Below are 17,219 nucleotides of genomic sequence, written 5' to 3'. Positions count from 1 at the left end.
TGTTCCATATCCCTAATTATTTTTGTTAGCTTTTTCTATATTTTTCCCAATTCCAATATGATTTTTTTGAGATGGGGTGACCAGATCTACATGCAGTATTCAAGATGTGGGCATACCATGGATTAATATAGAGGCAATGTGATATTTTCTGTCCTATTATCTGTCCCTTTCCTAATGACTCCAAATATTCTGTTCGCTTTTTTGACTGCCACTTGGGACTTAACTACCTTAAGTAATTTTGTATCATCTGCAAATTTTGCCACTTCGCTGTTTACTCTTTTTCCAGATCCAGGCTCCTTTTTGTCACTGAGAGTAGAGAAACAACCAGAAACCCTCCCCATCCTCAGAAAGAACTTTGTTCTCAGCAAGGGGAATGATCTCTCTTGGGGTTGTGATGAGAGGCAGCTTAGGAGTCTTTGGGACAATATAAACGGGGCAATTTGCCTTCCAACCCCCATGGATTCATTCTCTGACAATGAACCGTCCCCCAAAGAAAGAGCAACGTCCGTTCCCAAATCTCTCATCCAAAGTGACCATTCTCATCCCTCCCTGTGGCTCTAGGCGTTAATCAGGTCATATAATCGCAGTCCCTTCTCAGGAACTGTGACTGGTGGGTGAAGGGTGTCGGGGGGGAGAGAGTTAGTTCATAGCGTGGAGATGGGCGGCTGGAAACTACTAATTATTCAGATTTCTTATGCAGCATTCAGATGAATGCGGGCTTTGGTCAGTTCTTTAAGGGGGATTTTGTGTGTGGGTGGTGGTGGTGATGATGAGGGAGTTGGAGGTCCAGGTTGGAGGTCCAGGAATCTGTTGTTTTTTAAAACCTCAATTCAGTGATTTATTTTAACCTTACCTGCACTGTACATCCACCCACGTATATGACACCCACAATACACAAGTCTCTGTGTGTGTGTTCGTTTTTATCATTAGAAGAAAACATTTAATCGTGGGGTAAAAAGGGGGGGGGGAACCAGCAACCTGTACTACAGCAACCGGGCATTTTCTTTTGCACGTGGATCGAAAAGGCGTGTGACAGAGGCAAGGTGGATTGATAACAGAGGTTGAAAGAAGCGCCGATTCGTTGTTTGGGAAATTGCAAGGCTGCCTCTCCGATACAAAATGTTCGCCCTCCCGACTGGAAATCGCGAGGCACAGAGAGTAATGAGCAGCTAGGGAGCGGATTGACCGGAGGCATTTGGACGACTAACAGATCTGAGGGCTAGCTGGATTGTTTTAAAAGCAGCGCTTTCAAAACAATGGCTAACTCGATAGGAGCCCGAACTGTTTTCCTGACACTTGTGAGAGTGGGTTAAATCGATTCCTCTTGAAACAAAAAGGCAGCAGCTGAATAAACACCCGTGAAGCCAACAGTCCCTTTGCACGACTCGTTCCCAGTGATGCGGTCCAAACAGATCGCTACAATTCGTTCGCCTGGGGTCAAGACACATCGATTCGCTGCAATTCTTCCTCCTAGCCCTTCTTTGCCTGTCGCGTTATTCCAGAACTGCTCCCCGGCCGTGCCCATGAAATACACTCAATCCATAGCAAAGCGGTGACCGGTTGTAGTTGCTTTAGGATCCCTAAACTCTGAGCGGGATTGTAAAACCAGCTGCCTCCGACGGGAACAGGGAGGATGCAAGAAGACGAGAGTGAGAGACTTAAAACAGCTTTGCCAGCAAACGAATCCAGAGCTGACTCTTAGGGAGGGAGAGCAGGCAGCCCCGAGCTGTACCCTGGGTATAGCTCTGGTGTCCTGGGTGTGTTTGTGGGGGAAGGGGGGATGCCTCTCGTGCTAGTTTGCAGCCGTACTCTCCCTTCCCAGCTCTGGAGCCCGGAACAGGAAAGTCCCAGCTCAGCTTCCCCACCATAAGATCCTGTCCCCCCCTCCCTACGAATCTGTTCGCTCCCTGCGGGAGGAGGCACGCAGGAAATTGGGGCTGAGTTGCTACTCTAGCAACTCAACCCAGCCTGTTAGCGAGGGGCGGGGGTATGGGGCTTTAGGTACCGTCCATCTGGACTCCGAGCCAAGCCCCCCTTCCACCCAGAAATCTCCCCCACCCCCAGCATCACCTCTGCCCTTGCATGGACCAGTGGGGTGGGGGAGCAGAGAGCTGGTTCTGCGCATGTTTGAGAGGGGATCGGAAACTTTTTCTTTGCTTCTGAACAGCCTCCAAGGGCCGCGGGGCGGGGGAGAGGGGCAGAGATTGAGGAAGAAAATGGCGAGTCGTGGGAGTTGCGTGGAGAAAGCGGCTTTCCTCTGCGCCTTCCTGCTGGCCACTTGGAGCCTGGCGTCCTGCGCCCAAGCGGAGCCGGAGGAGGAAGGGCGAGACGACCAGCGCTCTTGTCACGGGGCCTTCGATCTCTACTTCGTCCTAGATAAGTAAGTGACAGTCCCTTTTCAAAGCGGTTATTGACCCTTCACTGCCTTTGCCCTGCTGCTGCAGCGGGGATCTCTGGGCTGATCGCCGGGGCATGCCGCCCTCCCACGCTGCCCGCGCCCTGCACACAAAGAGAGCACTGTGCAAAGCAAAGGCACCCCCAGCCAGGGAAGCTCAGGTCACACACACGGGGGCCACAGGGCTTTTCGGGGCCTCGGTGGCCCAACAAAGGCAGCCACGCTCGGGAGAGCCCGCTAATGCGCGGGTAGTAGCGCATAATACGCAACTTGCGTTAGTTCTGGGATGTTGAGGGATTTGGTCGGTTCTAGGCTGTAACCATTTGCATTTACTTAGTTCTAGGCTTAAATCCAAAGAATTTGCTTAGTTCTAAGCTATCACCCACGGGATTTGGTTAATTCTAGGACACAGTACAGCCTGTGCATTTTGGTTAATTTTAAGACTCCAACAGTTGTTTGTCCCAATTGTTTACAGGCGTGGTTTCACTTATTTAAAAATGTGTTAGCTGGTCATGGTTAATCTTTGAGGGGTTGTCTACACTAGTGTTTAAAATATATTAGTTCATACATATTGTCTAATGAATTTTTAGATACTACCTATTATCCTAGTTTAAACATGGCCTAGGGTATTTGTACACCGGAATTTGTAGATGTGTTTTAACATGTGGTACTCAAGTCAACTGTAAATTCTAGTGTAGACACTATGCAAGTGTTAGAAGGCATAGGTGCTCATATCTAGTTGTGTTTAACTCTAGTGTGCACCCTGGGCTCAACATGACAAGAAAGAAATGTTTGTGTCCTGCCTACAGTAGAATTTACAGTTGTGCTAGTCAAGATGCTTAGTTAGCACATGTTAAAACATGACTAAAGATTGGAGCTTTTTTTCAATGTGCATCTGACCAGATGGCTATGTGTGTGTCTAGAGGGGGAATTGTTCAGTCTGTCCGGCCTTCTGCTGAGCTTTGGGCCAAAAAGCACCTTCTCAAAGAAAGATAGTGACTTTGGTTTGCTCAGAAAGCAAAAGGATGCAAAGACTTGCTATGGCAATTGTTATTTTCCAGGAACCTGCATCACAAAATACCCTCCTGCCTCCTAAGGTTTATTACAGGGCTTTCTGACTCCAGCATCAAATGCACTTGTATCAAGATTTTGAATTGTTATTATCAATATTATCATGCTGTTCTCCAGGATGTAATTAAAAAAATCCAGTAAAAATGGATATTGGTGTTTGAGATTGGCAGGATAGGACATGTATATAACTTCATACAATGTAATTTCCTTGCCTTAAAAAGTCATTATTATATGCCTAGTCAAATCTAAGGCTTTAGATATTGGTTAAGGTACTGTCAAACCTCTACATTGAAATTGTGATGTAACTTGATTCTCTGACTTGATTGTGACTGTGGTATCGATGATCCATGTGTAGGATCCAGTCCTGCTGCCATTAAAGTCAATGGCAAAACTCCCATCCACTTCAATCATAGCAAGATCAGGCCATGAAAGTCTGCAAGAGAATAAAAGCCGAACTGTTTCAAATGAAAAATGCAAAAGAGGTAATTTGGTGATTTAAGTTGAGTTTCTTGTGGTTTTAAGGTCTGAACTTGCTCCCACTGAAACCAATGGTGAAATTCCTGTTGGCCTTTCGGGAGTAGGACTGTTACAAGAAAGAAATCTGCAAGGATTATGTGAAAGACCACAGACTGGGGGGCTATGTGCTGCAGCAGAATGTCCAGGAATGTTGGTGGGAGCTGTGCGTACAAACTGAAGTTGTATTTGGCCCTTCCTGCTTTTCTACATGACTGGTGGTATGGCAGCAAGGGGGTTTCTGAGGACAGATCTCATGGATGGATGGACTCTGGCTCTTGGAACAGTTTAGCAGGACGGAGCCAGATAATAAGTAAGAGTTGACAAGGTGGAGGGAATCTATGAGTGTTGGAAGGGAGAATGGGCGAAACTGAGACTGTAACATACACATTTTTGGAATCACATTTATTCAGATGTGAATCAGGGAGCATTTCTGGGTCCAACTTCTAATGGGATAACCCCCAACAATATGCAGTACTAGACATTGTATGCCACCAAGTGATATTGTGGATTGCCTTCCTCCATTGTGCCTGGCCAGTTTGGAATTAGAGACATTCAATCTTAATTAGATGGATAACAATGGGGTTGAAATGTTGCAATTATATATAGAGATATACCTATCTCATAGAGCTGGAAGGGACCTTGAAAGGCCATTGAGTCCAGTCCCCTGTCTTCACAAGGCAGGACCAAGTACTGATTTTGCCCCAGATCCCTAAACAGCCCCCTCAAGGATTGAGCTTACAACTCTGGGTTTAGCAGGCCAATGCTCAAACCACTGAGCTATCCCTCCCCCCAATGAAATGTCCAGGCTTGAGTCCTATGGCCCTGTGAGGCCCTCTATGAATGAATGACGGCGTGTCTGAGAAGTCAGTCTGGGTGAACCAGAATGACTTTAATAAGTCCTCTCTGTTACTTTGCTCCCTTGTGGGAAGATGTTATCTCATATCAAAAGCAGCCAGACTGAAGGAATACAAGAAGTTTCTTCCCTTATTGGTGCAGGCACTGTACATTACCACAATGACTGTCAGGGCCTGATTTTCTTTTTCATCCTGCCAGCTGGCGTCTGCAGGGATCTGATCCTCAAGACATCAGCCGGCAGAGAGGGAAAGATCATGCGCTGGTGAAGTTATTGGTATAATATATGGTGCCAATTAGAAAGAGAAACTTGCTGAGTTTGTGCAGTTTTTCTCCTTCTGATGTAGATTACATCTTCCTGTATTAACTCTATGGGATAGGCAGCTTCAGAGCAAAGGAACCAGGGGTATATGAAGGCCTGACATGGGGAAAAAAGCAAAGACCTATCTCAGAGCTCCTACAGGGTATCATTCCACACAAAGCAGAAGGTCAGGGCAAAGCTTTTATCCCTGTGGGCAAACCTCTTGAAGCTACCACAGGTAGATACATTCTGCCCTCTGGGTTCTGTATTCTTGGTCTACACTGGGGGCAGGGGGTGTCGATGTAAGATGCACAACTTCAGCTACGGGAATAGCGTAGCCGAAGTCAACATATCTTATTTCGACTTACCTCCCGTCCTCACTGTGTGGGATCAATGGCCATGGCTCCCCCATCGACTCTGCTTCCTCCGCCTTCCCTGGTGGAGTTCCAGAGTTGACGGGAGCACGTTCGGGGATTGATATATCGCGTTTAGACGAGATGCGATATATTGACCCCCGATAGATAGATTGCTACCCGCCGATCCAGCGGGTAGTCTGGACGTACCCTTAACCATGGTATATTGTGCTGGAGCAGCATTAGCCTTTGTCGGTACTTGGAGGGGACACCTTAAAGTTAAGGAAAGTGGCTCTGGTGATTCAGAAGGTAGGGCTCTTCTGGTTCAGACTGATGCTAGGGGGAATGTTGTAAGTGTAGGGCTCCCTTACTCCAGTGTGCTGGTTACAGGGGGCGAGGTGATTCAGAAATCAGAGGGCTGATCTCCAATTGCATTGATGTTTATATAGTAATGTCCTGGTTTTCAGAGATGCTGAGCACCCACAGTTCCTGCCATAGGCCATGGGAGCTATGTGTGCTCAGGAGTTGACACTGGACTAGTGCTTAGCTTCTGCTGAACCCATTGCCACAGGTCCCTCAAGTTTACTAATTCACAGCTTCTTGTGGTAGTGGCCTCCTGGCTGCTGCTGACAGCCCTCAGGCTGCATAAGAATCCAGCTGCCTGTCTCTGCGCTACATTCTCTGCTCAGGGGTTTGCTCGCTTGGCTCTGTTCAGATCACGTGGTGACATCCTTATGTCGAGTTATCTCTCTCTCCTCTGCTACATTGCTGTTGACATCCAGCTCTTGTTTGCCACTGTGTCCAAATGCACTTGCAGAAAAAACAATTGACCTCTAGTGTTTTCTAATTATAGCGGCGCCTGGTAGCATCACTTTAATTGTCTATCAGTGCAGCAATTATAAGTCCTTAGTTTAAAGGGGCTTCTAACTCTGCCATGAACATCTGCTCCTGGCTAGTGCTTGACATGACAGGTCTGAGCCACATATGTGTATTTTTGTTTACTGAATGTGAAGAAATCCTTTTGCTTATTTCTGAACTGTGAGGCCAGAGAAAGAAGGACCTTGAGATATTTCTGCATTCCTCTAAATGGGGCGTTTCACAAAAATCATTTATATTTTAAGCAAAATTGAGCTGGGCAGACGTTGGAGTTGCAGACTTCTGTTTATCCGCAGGACAGACAATGGCTGTGCAAGCTTCCCCCGCAGTGTCCTTGCCAGCGTGCATCAACCCTGCTCTGGAAGTGTCTCATCTCTGTGGGTGAGATGGGAGATTGGCCTTCATGGCCCATTCCCTCCTTGGCCTCTCTGCTGGCACTTCCAACAAGGAGACCAATTAGTCCTCTGGGGAAGTGATTAAGACTCATTACATCCAGGCCACACAGTCACCAGATGGGAAGGTCTTTCCATAATTATTGCCCCGGACTGGTTTTGAACTGATGACCTAAAGGTTGCTGCAAGCTATTGCCAGTCCCCAGAGTCACCCAGTCTCTACACACCGTGTGCTTTATTTTCAAAAGCCCTGGTTGGCAAGGACATTGTATGTTCCAGGGAAGCCAAAAAAACCCATTGTTTTGTTTCAAACGTTCCGAGTGAATATAGTACTCACAAAATTGATGGAATACAGGCACTGGCTAGAGCAAATAGGAACTGTGCAGGTTTCCACCCCCCAGTCCTTTCTAAGAATCTTTGCCCATCTTGCAACATTCCCACTGTTCCAGTCCAAGGACTTGACTTAAGCACAGGATATTGATTTGTCTCAGGTACTTCTGCAGCATCTCTCTGCAGGGGGTCTCAGCACTGACTGCTGTTCTGTGTGCTGATTGTGTGCACTGGATCAGAGGGAAACCCTCTAGATTTAGGTCAAAATTATTTAAAAATGGACTGCTAAATCCAGCCTTGGACACCTAGGACAGTGGCTAATGGGAGATGCTGGGATCTCAGCACATTTGAAAATCACACCACTATTTTAGGTCCCCCACTATGGACTCAGTCACCTAACTTTGGACCCCCATTTTTGAAAATATTGGGCTCATTTCTCTCGTGGCCTATGTCAAGATGGGGACCAACCTGTCTGGAAGACCAAGCATTCATGTGGTGTACCGCCTAATCCTGATTCATCAGTACATCTGGGATCTGATCATGAAGCCCTGATGCAGAAAGATTCCACTGAAATCTATGGGAGTTCATGTAAATAAGAAGAACTGAGTTTGCCCCTTAAATGTAATTGATTATAGCAGGTCTAAATTTCTGAATATGGTTGTAAATATCTATCTATCCACCCCCTACACCCCATCCATCCATCTATCCATCCCCAAACACCCCATCTATCAATCCCCATGAACCCCATCCATCAATCCATCCCCATCCAACAGATCGATCGATCTATCTATCCTCACACACCCAATATATCCATGTATCTATCCCCATGCATCTCATGTATCCATCTATCAATCTCTCCCCATAAACCCAATCTATTCATCTATCTCCAAAAAACCCATCTATCCGTCTCCATCAACCCCATCCGTCCATAGAAATATCCCCATACACTGTTCCATTCATCTTTCAATCCCCATCGACCCATCTATCTATTCCCATACAGCCATCCATCCATCTATCTATCCCCATTAACCTCATCTATTGATTTATCTTATCCCCATATACCCTATATATCCATTTACCTTATCCCCATACACCCCCATCCATCCATCTACCAATTCACTCTGTGTATCTATGTATCCACATACAGTACATCCATTCATCTATCCATCCCCATATGCCCCATGTATATATCTATCTATTCCCATACAGCCCATCCATTCTATCTATCCCCATACACCCCATCCATCTAATTATCCCCATACACCCTATATATGCATCTGTGTACCCCCATCCATCCCATCTCTCTCTCTATCTGTCCCCAGAAACCCCATCTAGTGATTTATCTTATCCCCATACAGCCTATATATCCATCTGTGGATCCCCATACACTGCATCCATTCATCTATCCATCCCCATACACCCCATCTATTCATCAGTCTATCCCCATACACCCCATCCATCTATCTATTTATTGATCACCATACACCCCATCTCTCCATATATACCCTATCTCTCCATCTGTCTACACCTTCACCTATCTATTTATCTATCTATACCCATACACCGCATCTATCCATCTCTGTATCTCCATGCACCCATCTATCTATCCCCATACACTATATCCATCTATCTATCCCCGTACACCCCATACATCCATCTACTCATTCCCATATACCCCATCTATCTGTCCTCAAACAGCCAAACATTCATCTATCTATCCCCATTGATCCTGTATAGGCATCTATCTATCCCTATTCATCCCATCCATTCATCTATCCCCATACACCCCATCCATCAATCTACCCATTCCCATACACCCCATCTATTCATCCCAATACGCCCCATCTATCTATCCCATCCACCACATCTATGTATCCCCATACACCCATCCGTCCATCTATCAGTCCCACCCATCTTTGTATCCCGATATACCTCATCCGTCTATCTATCCCCATACATCCTATATGTAAATCTATGTATCCCTATACCACCATCTATCCATCCACATACACCCTATCTATCTATCCCCACACACCCCATCTATCCATCTGTCTAGCCTAGTGATTGTTAAACTTTTGTACTGGTGACCCCTTTCACATAGCAAGCCTCTGAGTGCGACCCCCTCTTAATATATTTAACATCATTATAAATGCGGGAGGCAAAGCGGGGCTTGGGGTGGAGGCTGACACCTCGTGACCCCCCAGGTAATAACCTTGCGACCCCCTAAGGTGTCCCAACCCCCAGATTGAGAACCCCAATCTATCCCCATACATCCCATCTATCCATCTGTCTATCCCCATATGCCCCATCTATCTATATGCACCTCATCCATCCATCTCCGTATCCCCATACACCCCTTCCATCTATCTATCTCCAGGAACCCTATATATCCATCTATGTATCCCTATACAGCCCATGTATCCATCTATCCATCCCCATACACCCCATCTATCCATCCCCATAGACCCCCATCTGTCCATCTTTCTATCTCCATACACCTTATCCATCATCTGTCCACATACATTCGATCATCCATCTATCTATCTATCCCTGCCCGTCTCTGATTCTCATAATCTAACCTAGTCATTTATACCAAATATATCACTATGTTTGAGGTCAGATTAGATGATCACAGTGGTCCCTTCTGGTGTTAAAAATCCATGACTCAAGGAATCTGAGTGCCCGCAGTCAATATGTATTATTATCAAACCCTGATCTGCTGGTATTTTTTTCCTATCTGTCTTTCTTCACTGGGGTATAATGTAGCTGATGTTTAGATTTTATGTAGCCATGTACAATAGCTGGCAAGTTCTGCCAAATGCTTGCTTTGTTGTGGACATAACTTTGTTATTGGAAGCAGGTTGTGTTTATTTGTACTTTGTCCGATATTACACAAGCAGAGCTGCCTTTTGGCAAAAAAGAAAAAAACAATTAAATCCAAAAAGGAAAAAGCTTGAAGACAGTACAAAGTGAACCAATGAACAGTGAGTTTGTTAGATGGCACGTGTATAACTAAAAGGGTGAAGAAAAAAGCATCTCATATGCAATATTTAAATAAAGGCATATATCTGTATAGAACTGCGTTTTATATAGTAAGAGCCTGAGCCGTAGCCAAGGAAGTAAATTGAAAGACCTTGACTGATTTCAGTGGGTTTTGGGTCATGCTTCATAAGCATATAGTTGTAGGGAGTGAGTTATCGCTTCTGGGTGTGAGCTTGCATGCTTGACTCTCACAACGTAAATTTGCACAAGGCATGCAAGGACTGGGTCCTTTATGCACAAATGCAGAAAAGCAGCATGGCTCTTGCACATTACACTCAGCAGAAGTGCCTCATTTTGCTGCCTCCTGGCCAGTAGCAATGCCTGCTGAGTGACGGAGAGCAGCGAGGAGTAAGGGCCTTGGCTTTGCTGAATATAACCAGAACTGCTTAGCTGTGTGTCCGAGGACCTGTACTGGTAATAGCAAAAGTTCTAAGATGAGTAGTGGGCTGACGGGCTAAATTCCGTGTCTGGCTTTGGGTTTCCTTTCCATGTGCGCTGCCCATTTCTGTGGCTAGGTGTTGGGGAAGTCGCAGGAGGGAGCTGGCTTGGCCACATGGTCAGATTGATAGTGATCAGACCAGTGGCAGCGTTTTGAGGGAGGCACACAGAGTAGATAACAATGTGGAGTTAGGTAATTTTACAGCCATTTTATTTCATGGGAGAAAAGCTCTTAGTGAGGGGATAGTGTTCTGGCCTAGCACTCATCCCACTCTTAAAACCTTGGATGCAGCTACCTTGAGAGGCAGTGTGTATCAGCAGCTAGCCTGTTGGAGTGGGACCTAGAAGATATGGGTTTGAATCCTGACTCTCGGCAAGTTGCTTTTCTGTGTCTTTCTTTGTTCCCCTTCCTATCCTTTGTCTTGTCTATTTACGTTGTAAGCTCTTTGGGGCAGGGCCTGTCTCTTATGATATGTTTGGACAGTGGACAGAATAGTGCAGTCGGATGTCAGCTGGGGTGTCTAGATATTATTGGAATACAAATGCTGGTCCCTTTTACCTGAGTGATCCATCCACAAAAAGACCTTTCCAGGCCAGTGCTCAGGAGAGGAGGAGTCTTGTCACTTCCAATACTCTGCTGGCTCAGGAGAACAGAGCCGTGGGATGGATGGATGTGCATGTGCATGTCTGAAACCACAACAAACTCAGTGCCCTGAGGCTTTGCTTTAATTCCAGAGCCACTAATACCGATGTGCAGAATTTCCCTGCTGTCTAGAATGTGGTTGCGGCTGCAATTAGCTCTCACCAAATAACAACCAAGCTCCAGATTTCAGAGCAAGGGGCCCTACTCAGACACATGTCCATCCCTGTGATGGGCGGGGCCAGCTTTAGCCCCAGGATAAGCAGGTACTGCGCTCTGGGAGTACAGTGGCCCAAGCTAAGCCCAGCAGCACGTCTATAGAACAATGGGTTAGAACAGTGGAGTCTATTCTTGCTTTGAGACCATCCTGGAATGCTGCCTTCAGCCTGGAGAGCCTCCATATCAGATATAGGCAAATAGGCAGAAACTTGGCAAAAAACTTGCTTCACCCCCCCACCCCACCGTCCTGTTTTCAACCTCAGTAGGGGAGAGTAGGGTTTTGGCACTGCCATTTATATGTATCTGTTGGCTGTAAATGCAGCAGGAAGAGGGACCCTTTAAAGTAGCACAAGAGTGGGTGTAATTAGGAGCAATGGGATGAAACGAATCAAAGAAAACTTCAGGCACAATCTTTCCGGCATTGACATCTATTTTGCAGTGGAATGAACTCCACATGGAAGTCCATTGCTTGGGATGTTTAAAATTAGCCTCCATGAAGCACTGGGAATTACATGCCTGATGCTGCATTTACTTATGTCAAAAGCAGATTAGCAATGGATTTTAACGGCAGCAGGATTGGGGATGGGATGGATGATCTGCAGAAACAGTCCCTGTTCCTAAGTGTGTCCTATTCGTCATAGATGATCAGATAGTATTGGAAATATTTACTAGCTAGCAAGAGCCAGGGCATCCACTTTCACTGCTAAACTATGGAGCTTGTATGCCCTGTACCCTGTTGATCTACTCGGTCTCTTCAGGGCAGCCCCTGCCTATATCTTGAGTCACACATGTTCCAGCGCAGATTCTATGCTGCACCTCTCAGGAGAAGCAGAGATAGAGGGGGGCAAAGATGGCTTTATTGAGAAGGGTATGGGGGCTGGACCAGAGATCAGCCCCTCGGTTTTCTGCATCTTGCTGTAAATTGGCCATGAATGATACCTCTTCTGTGCCAGTTTTGCCCACCTGGTTTCAGTGGGTATTGGCTTACACCACCCCTTGAGGAGTCGCGCTCTTGTTATGATCCACCCAGTCTTGCACCTGATTGTCTCACAGACATCTCTAAGGACAGGTGGGCCTGACTGTGATAACTGTCACCCCAGCTGTGACAGGGATATAAAAAACTACATTGACTTAAAAGGAGTCACTCCTGATTTACTGCGGTGGAAGCAGGAGCAGAATTAGGTCCTGGTTGTTACAGCTCTTTCTTTCCCCACTGTCAGATGCTGATTCACCTCAGCGCCATTGCCCCAGAGAGGCATCAGCAGGAAATTCAGGCAGGCAGCTGCTGCTCGGGGCTCCCGGATGGGACAGGGAGTGCATTCTTTGCTAGGCTGTGGTTTGCTGACTCTTCTTTTTGTGTCTTGTGTAACAGAACAGTGCTCCCAGCATGGGGAGCTCACTCACAGTGCATGGCTTTTGTGGGTTTTGCATTTGTTGGGCCTGATCCTAATCTGGTCCCGGCTGCATCAGCCTATGATTTCATTGGGATCACTCTGGATTTACACCAGAGCCTGACCCAGAATGTCTCCTTCGGCACATCACTGCCCACAGCAGCTGCTTGCTGCCTCTTCTTCTGCTCCCCCATGAGCCTCAGCCATGGATGGGATGGATGTGGGGGGACAAGGCACCCCCTGTGCTCGACACATTGGGTAAAATGTTGCCTCCTGGCTGATAGGCTGCTGCTGCGGTTGTGGGCTAGTCTCCTCCCCTGCCCAGAAAGGCAGCAACATAGGAGCGCTGGTTGCTACTGCTACCAGCTGGGGGGGAGGGGGGCACTGCTACCTCCCTGGGGATCTCCATGTGCTGCACGTGAGGGAGAGTGGATGCTTTGGGCATGCTGTAGGGGAGGGGGCACACCAAGGAGCCTGCTCTGGGGGCACCATGGAATGGGGGATGGTGAGAAGCTGTCTGTGGGGGCACCACGGTGTGTGTGGGGAGACACAGGTGCTGGCTCGGGGCGGGGGGAGGCCCAGGAGTTGGCGCTGAGGGGTGGGAAGGCCCAACAACTATCTCTGGGAGCACCATGGAAGGGAGGCCCAGAAGCCATCTCTGGGGGGAGCTGTGGGGTGGAGAATACCAAGGAGCCATCTCTGGGGGTGCCAGGGCCACCCAGGAGGGGGCAATTTGCCCCAGGCCTGCAGGGGCCTCCACAAGAGCTTTTTTGGGCCCCTGGAGCGGGGTCCTTCACTTGCTCTGGGGCCCCGGAAAAGTCTCACGGGGCCCTGGCCCCCAGAGCTTCTTCCACTCCGGGTCTTCGGCGGCGAGGGGTCCTTCCACTCCGGGGCGGAAGGACCCCCCCGTCGCTGAATTACCGCCGAAGCAGGACCTGCCACCGAAGTGCCGGGTCTTTGGCAGTAATTTAGCGGCGGAGGCCTCCGCCGCCAAATTACCGCCGAAGTGGGGGCCCCCCACTGCCGAAGACCCCAGGCCCCCTGAATCCTCTGGGTGGCCCTGCCAGGAGCTCTACTTTTCTATGAGGCGATCGTGGCTCAGGCATCACAAGACAATAATCCAGCCTCATCAGCGGCAGTTATCCAATGTTCATTTGCTGCTCATTTAACAGACTCTGATCCTGGCCTGAGTGATTTTAAGGAACTTGCAAAAACAGCTTAAAGAAACAACGTTCCAATGTAGGTCCCGATGTGCAAATGTCCATTTATACCCAGTGGTGCTGGAACATTTTTAGCAGTGAGTGTTGAAAGCCAGCCCCCTTTCCCCTGTCTGCCCCCCTGACCTCCCGAGCTGGGGCTGGGAGCAGGGCTGTGTCTCTCGGAGAGGGGAGATCCAGACAGAAGTAAGAGGGCCAAGGTTGTGACCAGAGCTGGAAGTGGGTGTAGGGCCAGGAGCGGAGCTGGGCAAGGGCCAGCAATTGAGACCCCATGTGTGGGGCCAGGTATGGGGCCCCGGGAGTGGAGCCCTGGGAGTGGGGAGCTGGGCACGGGGCCTTGGGAGCGGAGGCCTGGGAATGGGGGGTGGGGCCAGGCACAGGGCCAGGGAGTGGGGCCAGCGGCCAGGGCCAGTGCCTTGGGACCGGAGTCCTGGGCCAGTAGCAGGGCCCTGGGCTTGGAGCCAGCAGCTGAGGAGTGGGGCCTGGGACCAACCCCCGGGACCCGAACCAGGGAGTGGAGCCCTGGGCGCAGGGCCAGTGGCCCTGCATAAAACCTGGGGCTGCTGCACACTGTGCACCCCTACTTCCTGGGCCTATGTTTATACCTGCAGTACTCTCATAGATTCATAGATTCCAAGGCCAGAAAGAACCACTGTGATCATCTCATCTGTCCTCCCATATAGCACAGGCCATAGAACTGCCGCATTATAATTCCTAGAGCAGAGCTTTTAGAAACACATCCAGTGTTGATTTAAAAGTTGTCAGTGATGGAAAATCTAGCACTCTCACTGTTAAAAACATACACTTACTTTGTGATTCAAAGCATCTTTCAAAGGCCTGCCACCTTCACTATCCTCGGGCATCAGGAAATGGGTTCAGAATGGGTTTTGCAGGCCTCAGACAGACACTCTAGCTAAGACTTGCCTTGCAATTGTTAGATGCTAATAGAAAAACTGATTCTTCAGAACTAAGGACCCACCTCTAGCAGCTGCTGAGTACCACAGTGATTTCAGCTGGAGTTGAGGGTGCTCAGGTCCTCATAGGAAGCACTTAGCACCTTGCAGAGTGGGGCCTTAGTGCATAGTCTAGCAAATGTTTTACCATTGTAAGCCCTGTTCTTAGTTGTATTAAAACTGTTGTTGATGAAAATGGTGCAGGATCAGGCCTTTAGGATAACAAATAAGGATATATATACACACACACACACACACAATCTGTATAGACTTACATATGAAAAAGCAAGCCAAAAGACATGGCAAAAACAATGCTATATAGGAAACAAACAGGTTCTTACCTAGCCCAGCCATCTGCTCCAGTCGGATTTTGGTGGGTCTGGCATCACCAATGTAGCCCATACTGCGGCATCACACACAGCAAGAGATGACAAGTCTGAACTATGAGGGGTGGAGTGGGGCAGGTCCTTTGATGTTAACTTCGTGCTGAGCACTCCTCTGGCACTGTTTATTTGGAGCATCCACCAGCTGATTTTCAAGCAGCTGGATTTCCTGAAACCTATTTGCAGCCAGCCGGGGTGCTTTCGAGGTGGGAGGGATGGAGTAAGGAACACACTGTATGGATGATGCCCCACAGTGGCAAATCACACCTGCTGCCTTTTTAAAGCGCCTGGGCCGAAGGGTGGCAAAGCACAGGGATCTGGTGCAACCCCCTTTCGGAGCATTGCTGATTCCCTGGGAGCATCAAATATAAGGACTCCAGCCCACGACAGATCTCACTTGCTTTTCAGCATTAATCCCCCTTCCCCGCGCGTGAATCTGATCAGTCATTTCCATAAACATGCCCCTAGGTGTGCAAAACTCCAACTGGAGTTACATGCTTATATGAATTCCAGAACTAGGGTCTTCACTACAGGCACAGCACATAGCAATGCCTAGCACTAAGGTTTCCTTGCTTAAGCATTTCTATTCTAATGGACTGTTTTCAGTAGCTGAAAAATTTCTCCAGCTTTCACCTTCCAGGCTGATATTTATAGGTCTGTTCTCTACCAGGGGGTGATTTTTTATTTATTTATTTTTTTTAAGACTGAGCAAAAACAGTTCAGCTATTTTTGAGTAGGCAGTGGGTGAAAAAGATACATTTTTGGCATGATAAAGAAAATCTGTTGCTATCATTCTTTTCAAATCGCGCTAACCCTGCAGCGGTTTGGGGGTAGAAACTTGAAATCCAGCCTGAAATAGTCTCTAAATTGGACATACTAGTAATAGCAGGGATCATATCTAGCTCCTAGATAGCACTTTTCATTAGCAGTTCTCTGAGCACTTTACAAAGGGAGGCAGAATCATTGTACCCATTGTGCAGATGAGGAAACTGAGGCACGAGTAGGCTTGTTCCTTGCAAAGACCCATTGGAAATCTTTTTTGGATTTAGCTGAGTTATCATCACTCAGAGTGGATTTTCAAAGGAGCCTAATGGAGTCAGAAGAACATACATTTTCTAATTCACAGGAAAAGGTTCCTCCACTAGCACCACCCCACTGTTCTGGTGACACTGCACATGCGTGTGGGGCGGGGATGGAGTGGAATTTCTCTTTCGGCATGTAGGTCCCGTGTGGAATCTGATCTTGAGGGTGCGCCGAGGCAGAGCTTCTAGCTTGGGACAGCGTTCCTTATTGCAACATCTATTTGTATCCCCACTGTCCAACATTATACCTGCTGTTTCGTTTACTACATGACATCAGATTTGTGCAGTGAATGAGGCAGGGGTCCCCCAGAAAACAATAGCATGTGATCATAGGGGCAGGGCTACATAAGGAGGCCTGTTCTGTCTATCTTAGGTAGTTATATGGCCCCATTACCTTGATAATGGATTTGTCTTCACATCAGCCCTGTGAGATAGGACCAGTCTATTAGCCCAATTTTACAGAGGGGGAACTGAGGCATGGAAAGACTAAAAACTTGCTCAAGATCATGCAGAAAGCCTGTGGTGAAGTGGGGAATTGAACCCTAAATCCTAGGCGTGCACCCTAACCACTGGACCATGCTTCCTCTGTCAATGCCTGCTTTTTCCATGTTCTGGCAGAGCACAATGGCTAAGGTCAATAAAATTGGCACTTAAGGCAGAGAGCAGTTTATCATGTCTTGCTTGGTGGTGGTTATGCTTTAGTTTGGTTACTTCCTTGTATTTCCCCATTGCATAGCAGAAGAATTCACATGGTGTAATAAGCCCTCG

The 17,219-nt window shown here is 47.7% G+C and overlaps 1 protein-coding gene across 1 annotated transcript in view; it reads left to right on the top strand.

Annotated features, from left to right (window-relative positions):
• Positions 1-1,898: 1,898 nt before the first annotated feature.
• ANTXRL (ANTXR like) overlaps positions 1,899-17,219 on the top strand; it is an 80,036-nt gene continuing 64,715 nt past the window's right edge. Inside the window, exon 1 of the mRNA XM_050960162.1 lies at positions 1,899-2,380. Within this exon, the coding sequence (XP_050816119.1) occupies positions 2,124-2,380 (257 nt within the window). The 5' untranslated portion in view covers positions 1,899-2,123. The remainder of the gene's footprint in view (positions 2,381-17,219) is intronic.

Source organism: Gopherus flavomarginatus, chromosome 6, assembly GCF_025201925.1.
Source record: "Gopherus flavomarginatus isolate rGopFla2 chromosome 6, rGopFla2.mat.asm, whole genome shotgun sequence".
In the NCBI taxonomy this organism is placed as follows: domain Eukaryota; kingdom Metazoa; phylum Chordata; order Testudines; family Testudinidae; genus Gopherus; species Gopherus flavomarginatus.
This window is presented reverse-complemented; position numbering and strand designations above follow the sequence as displayed.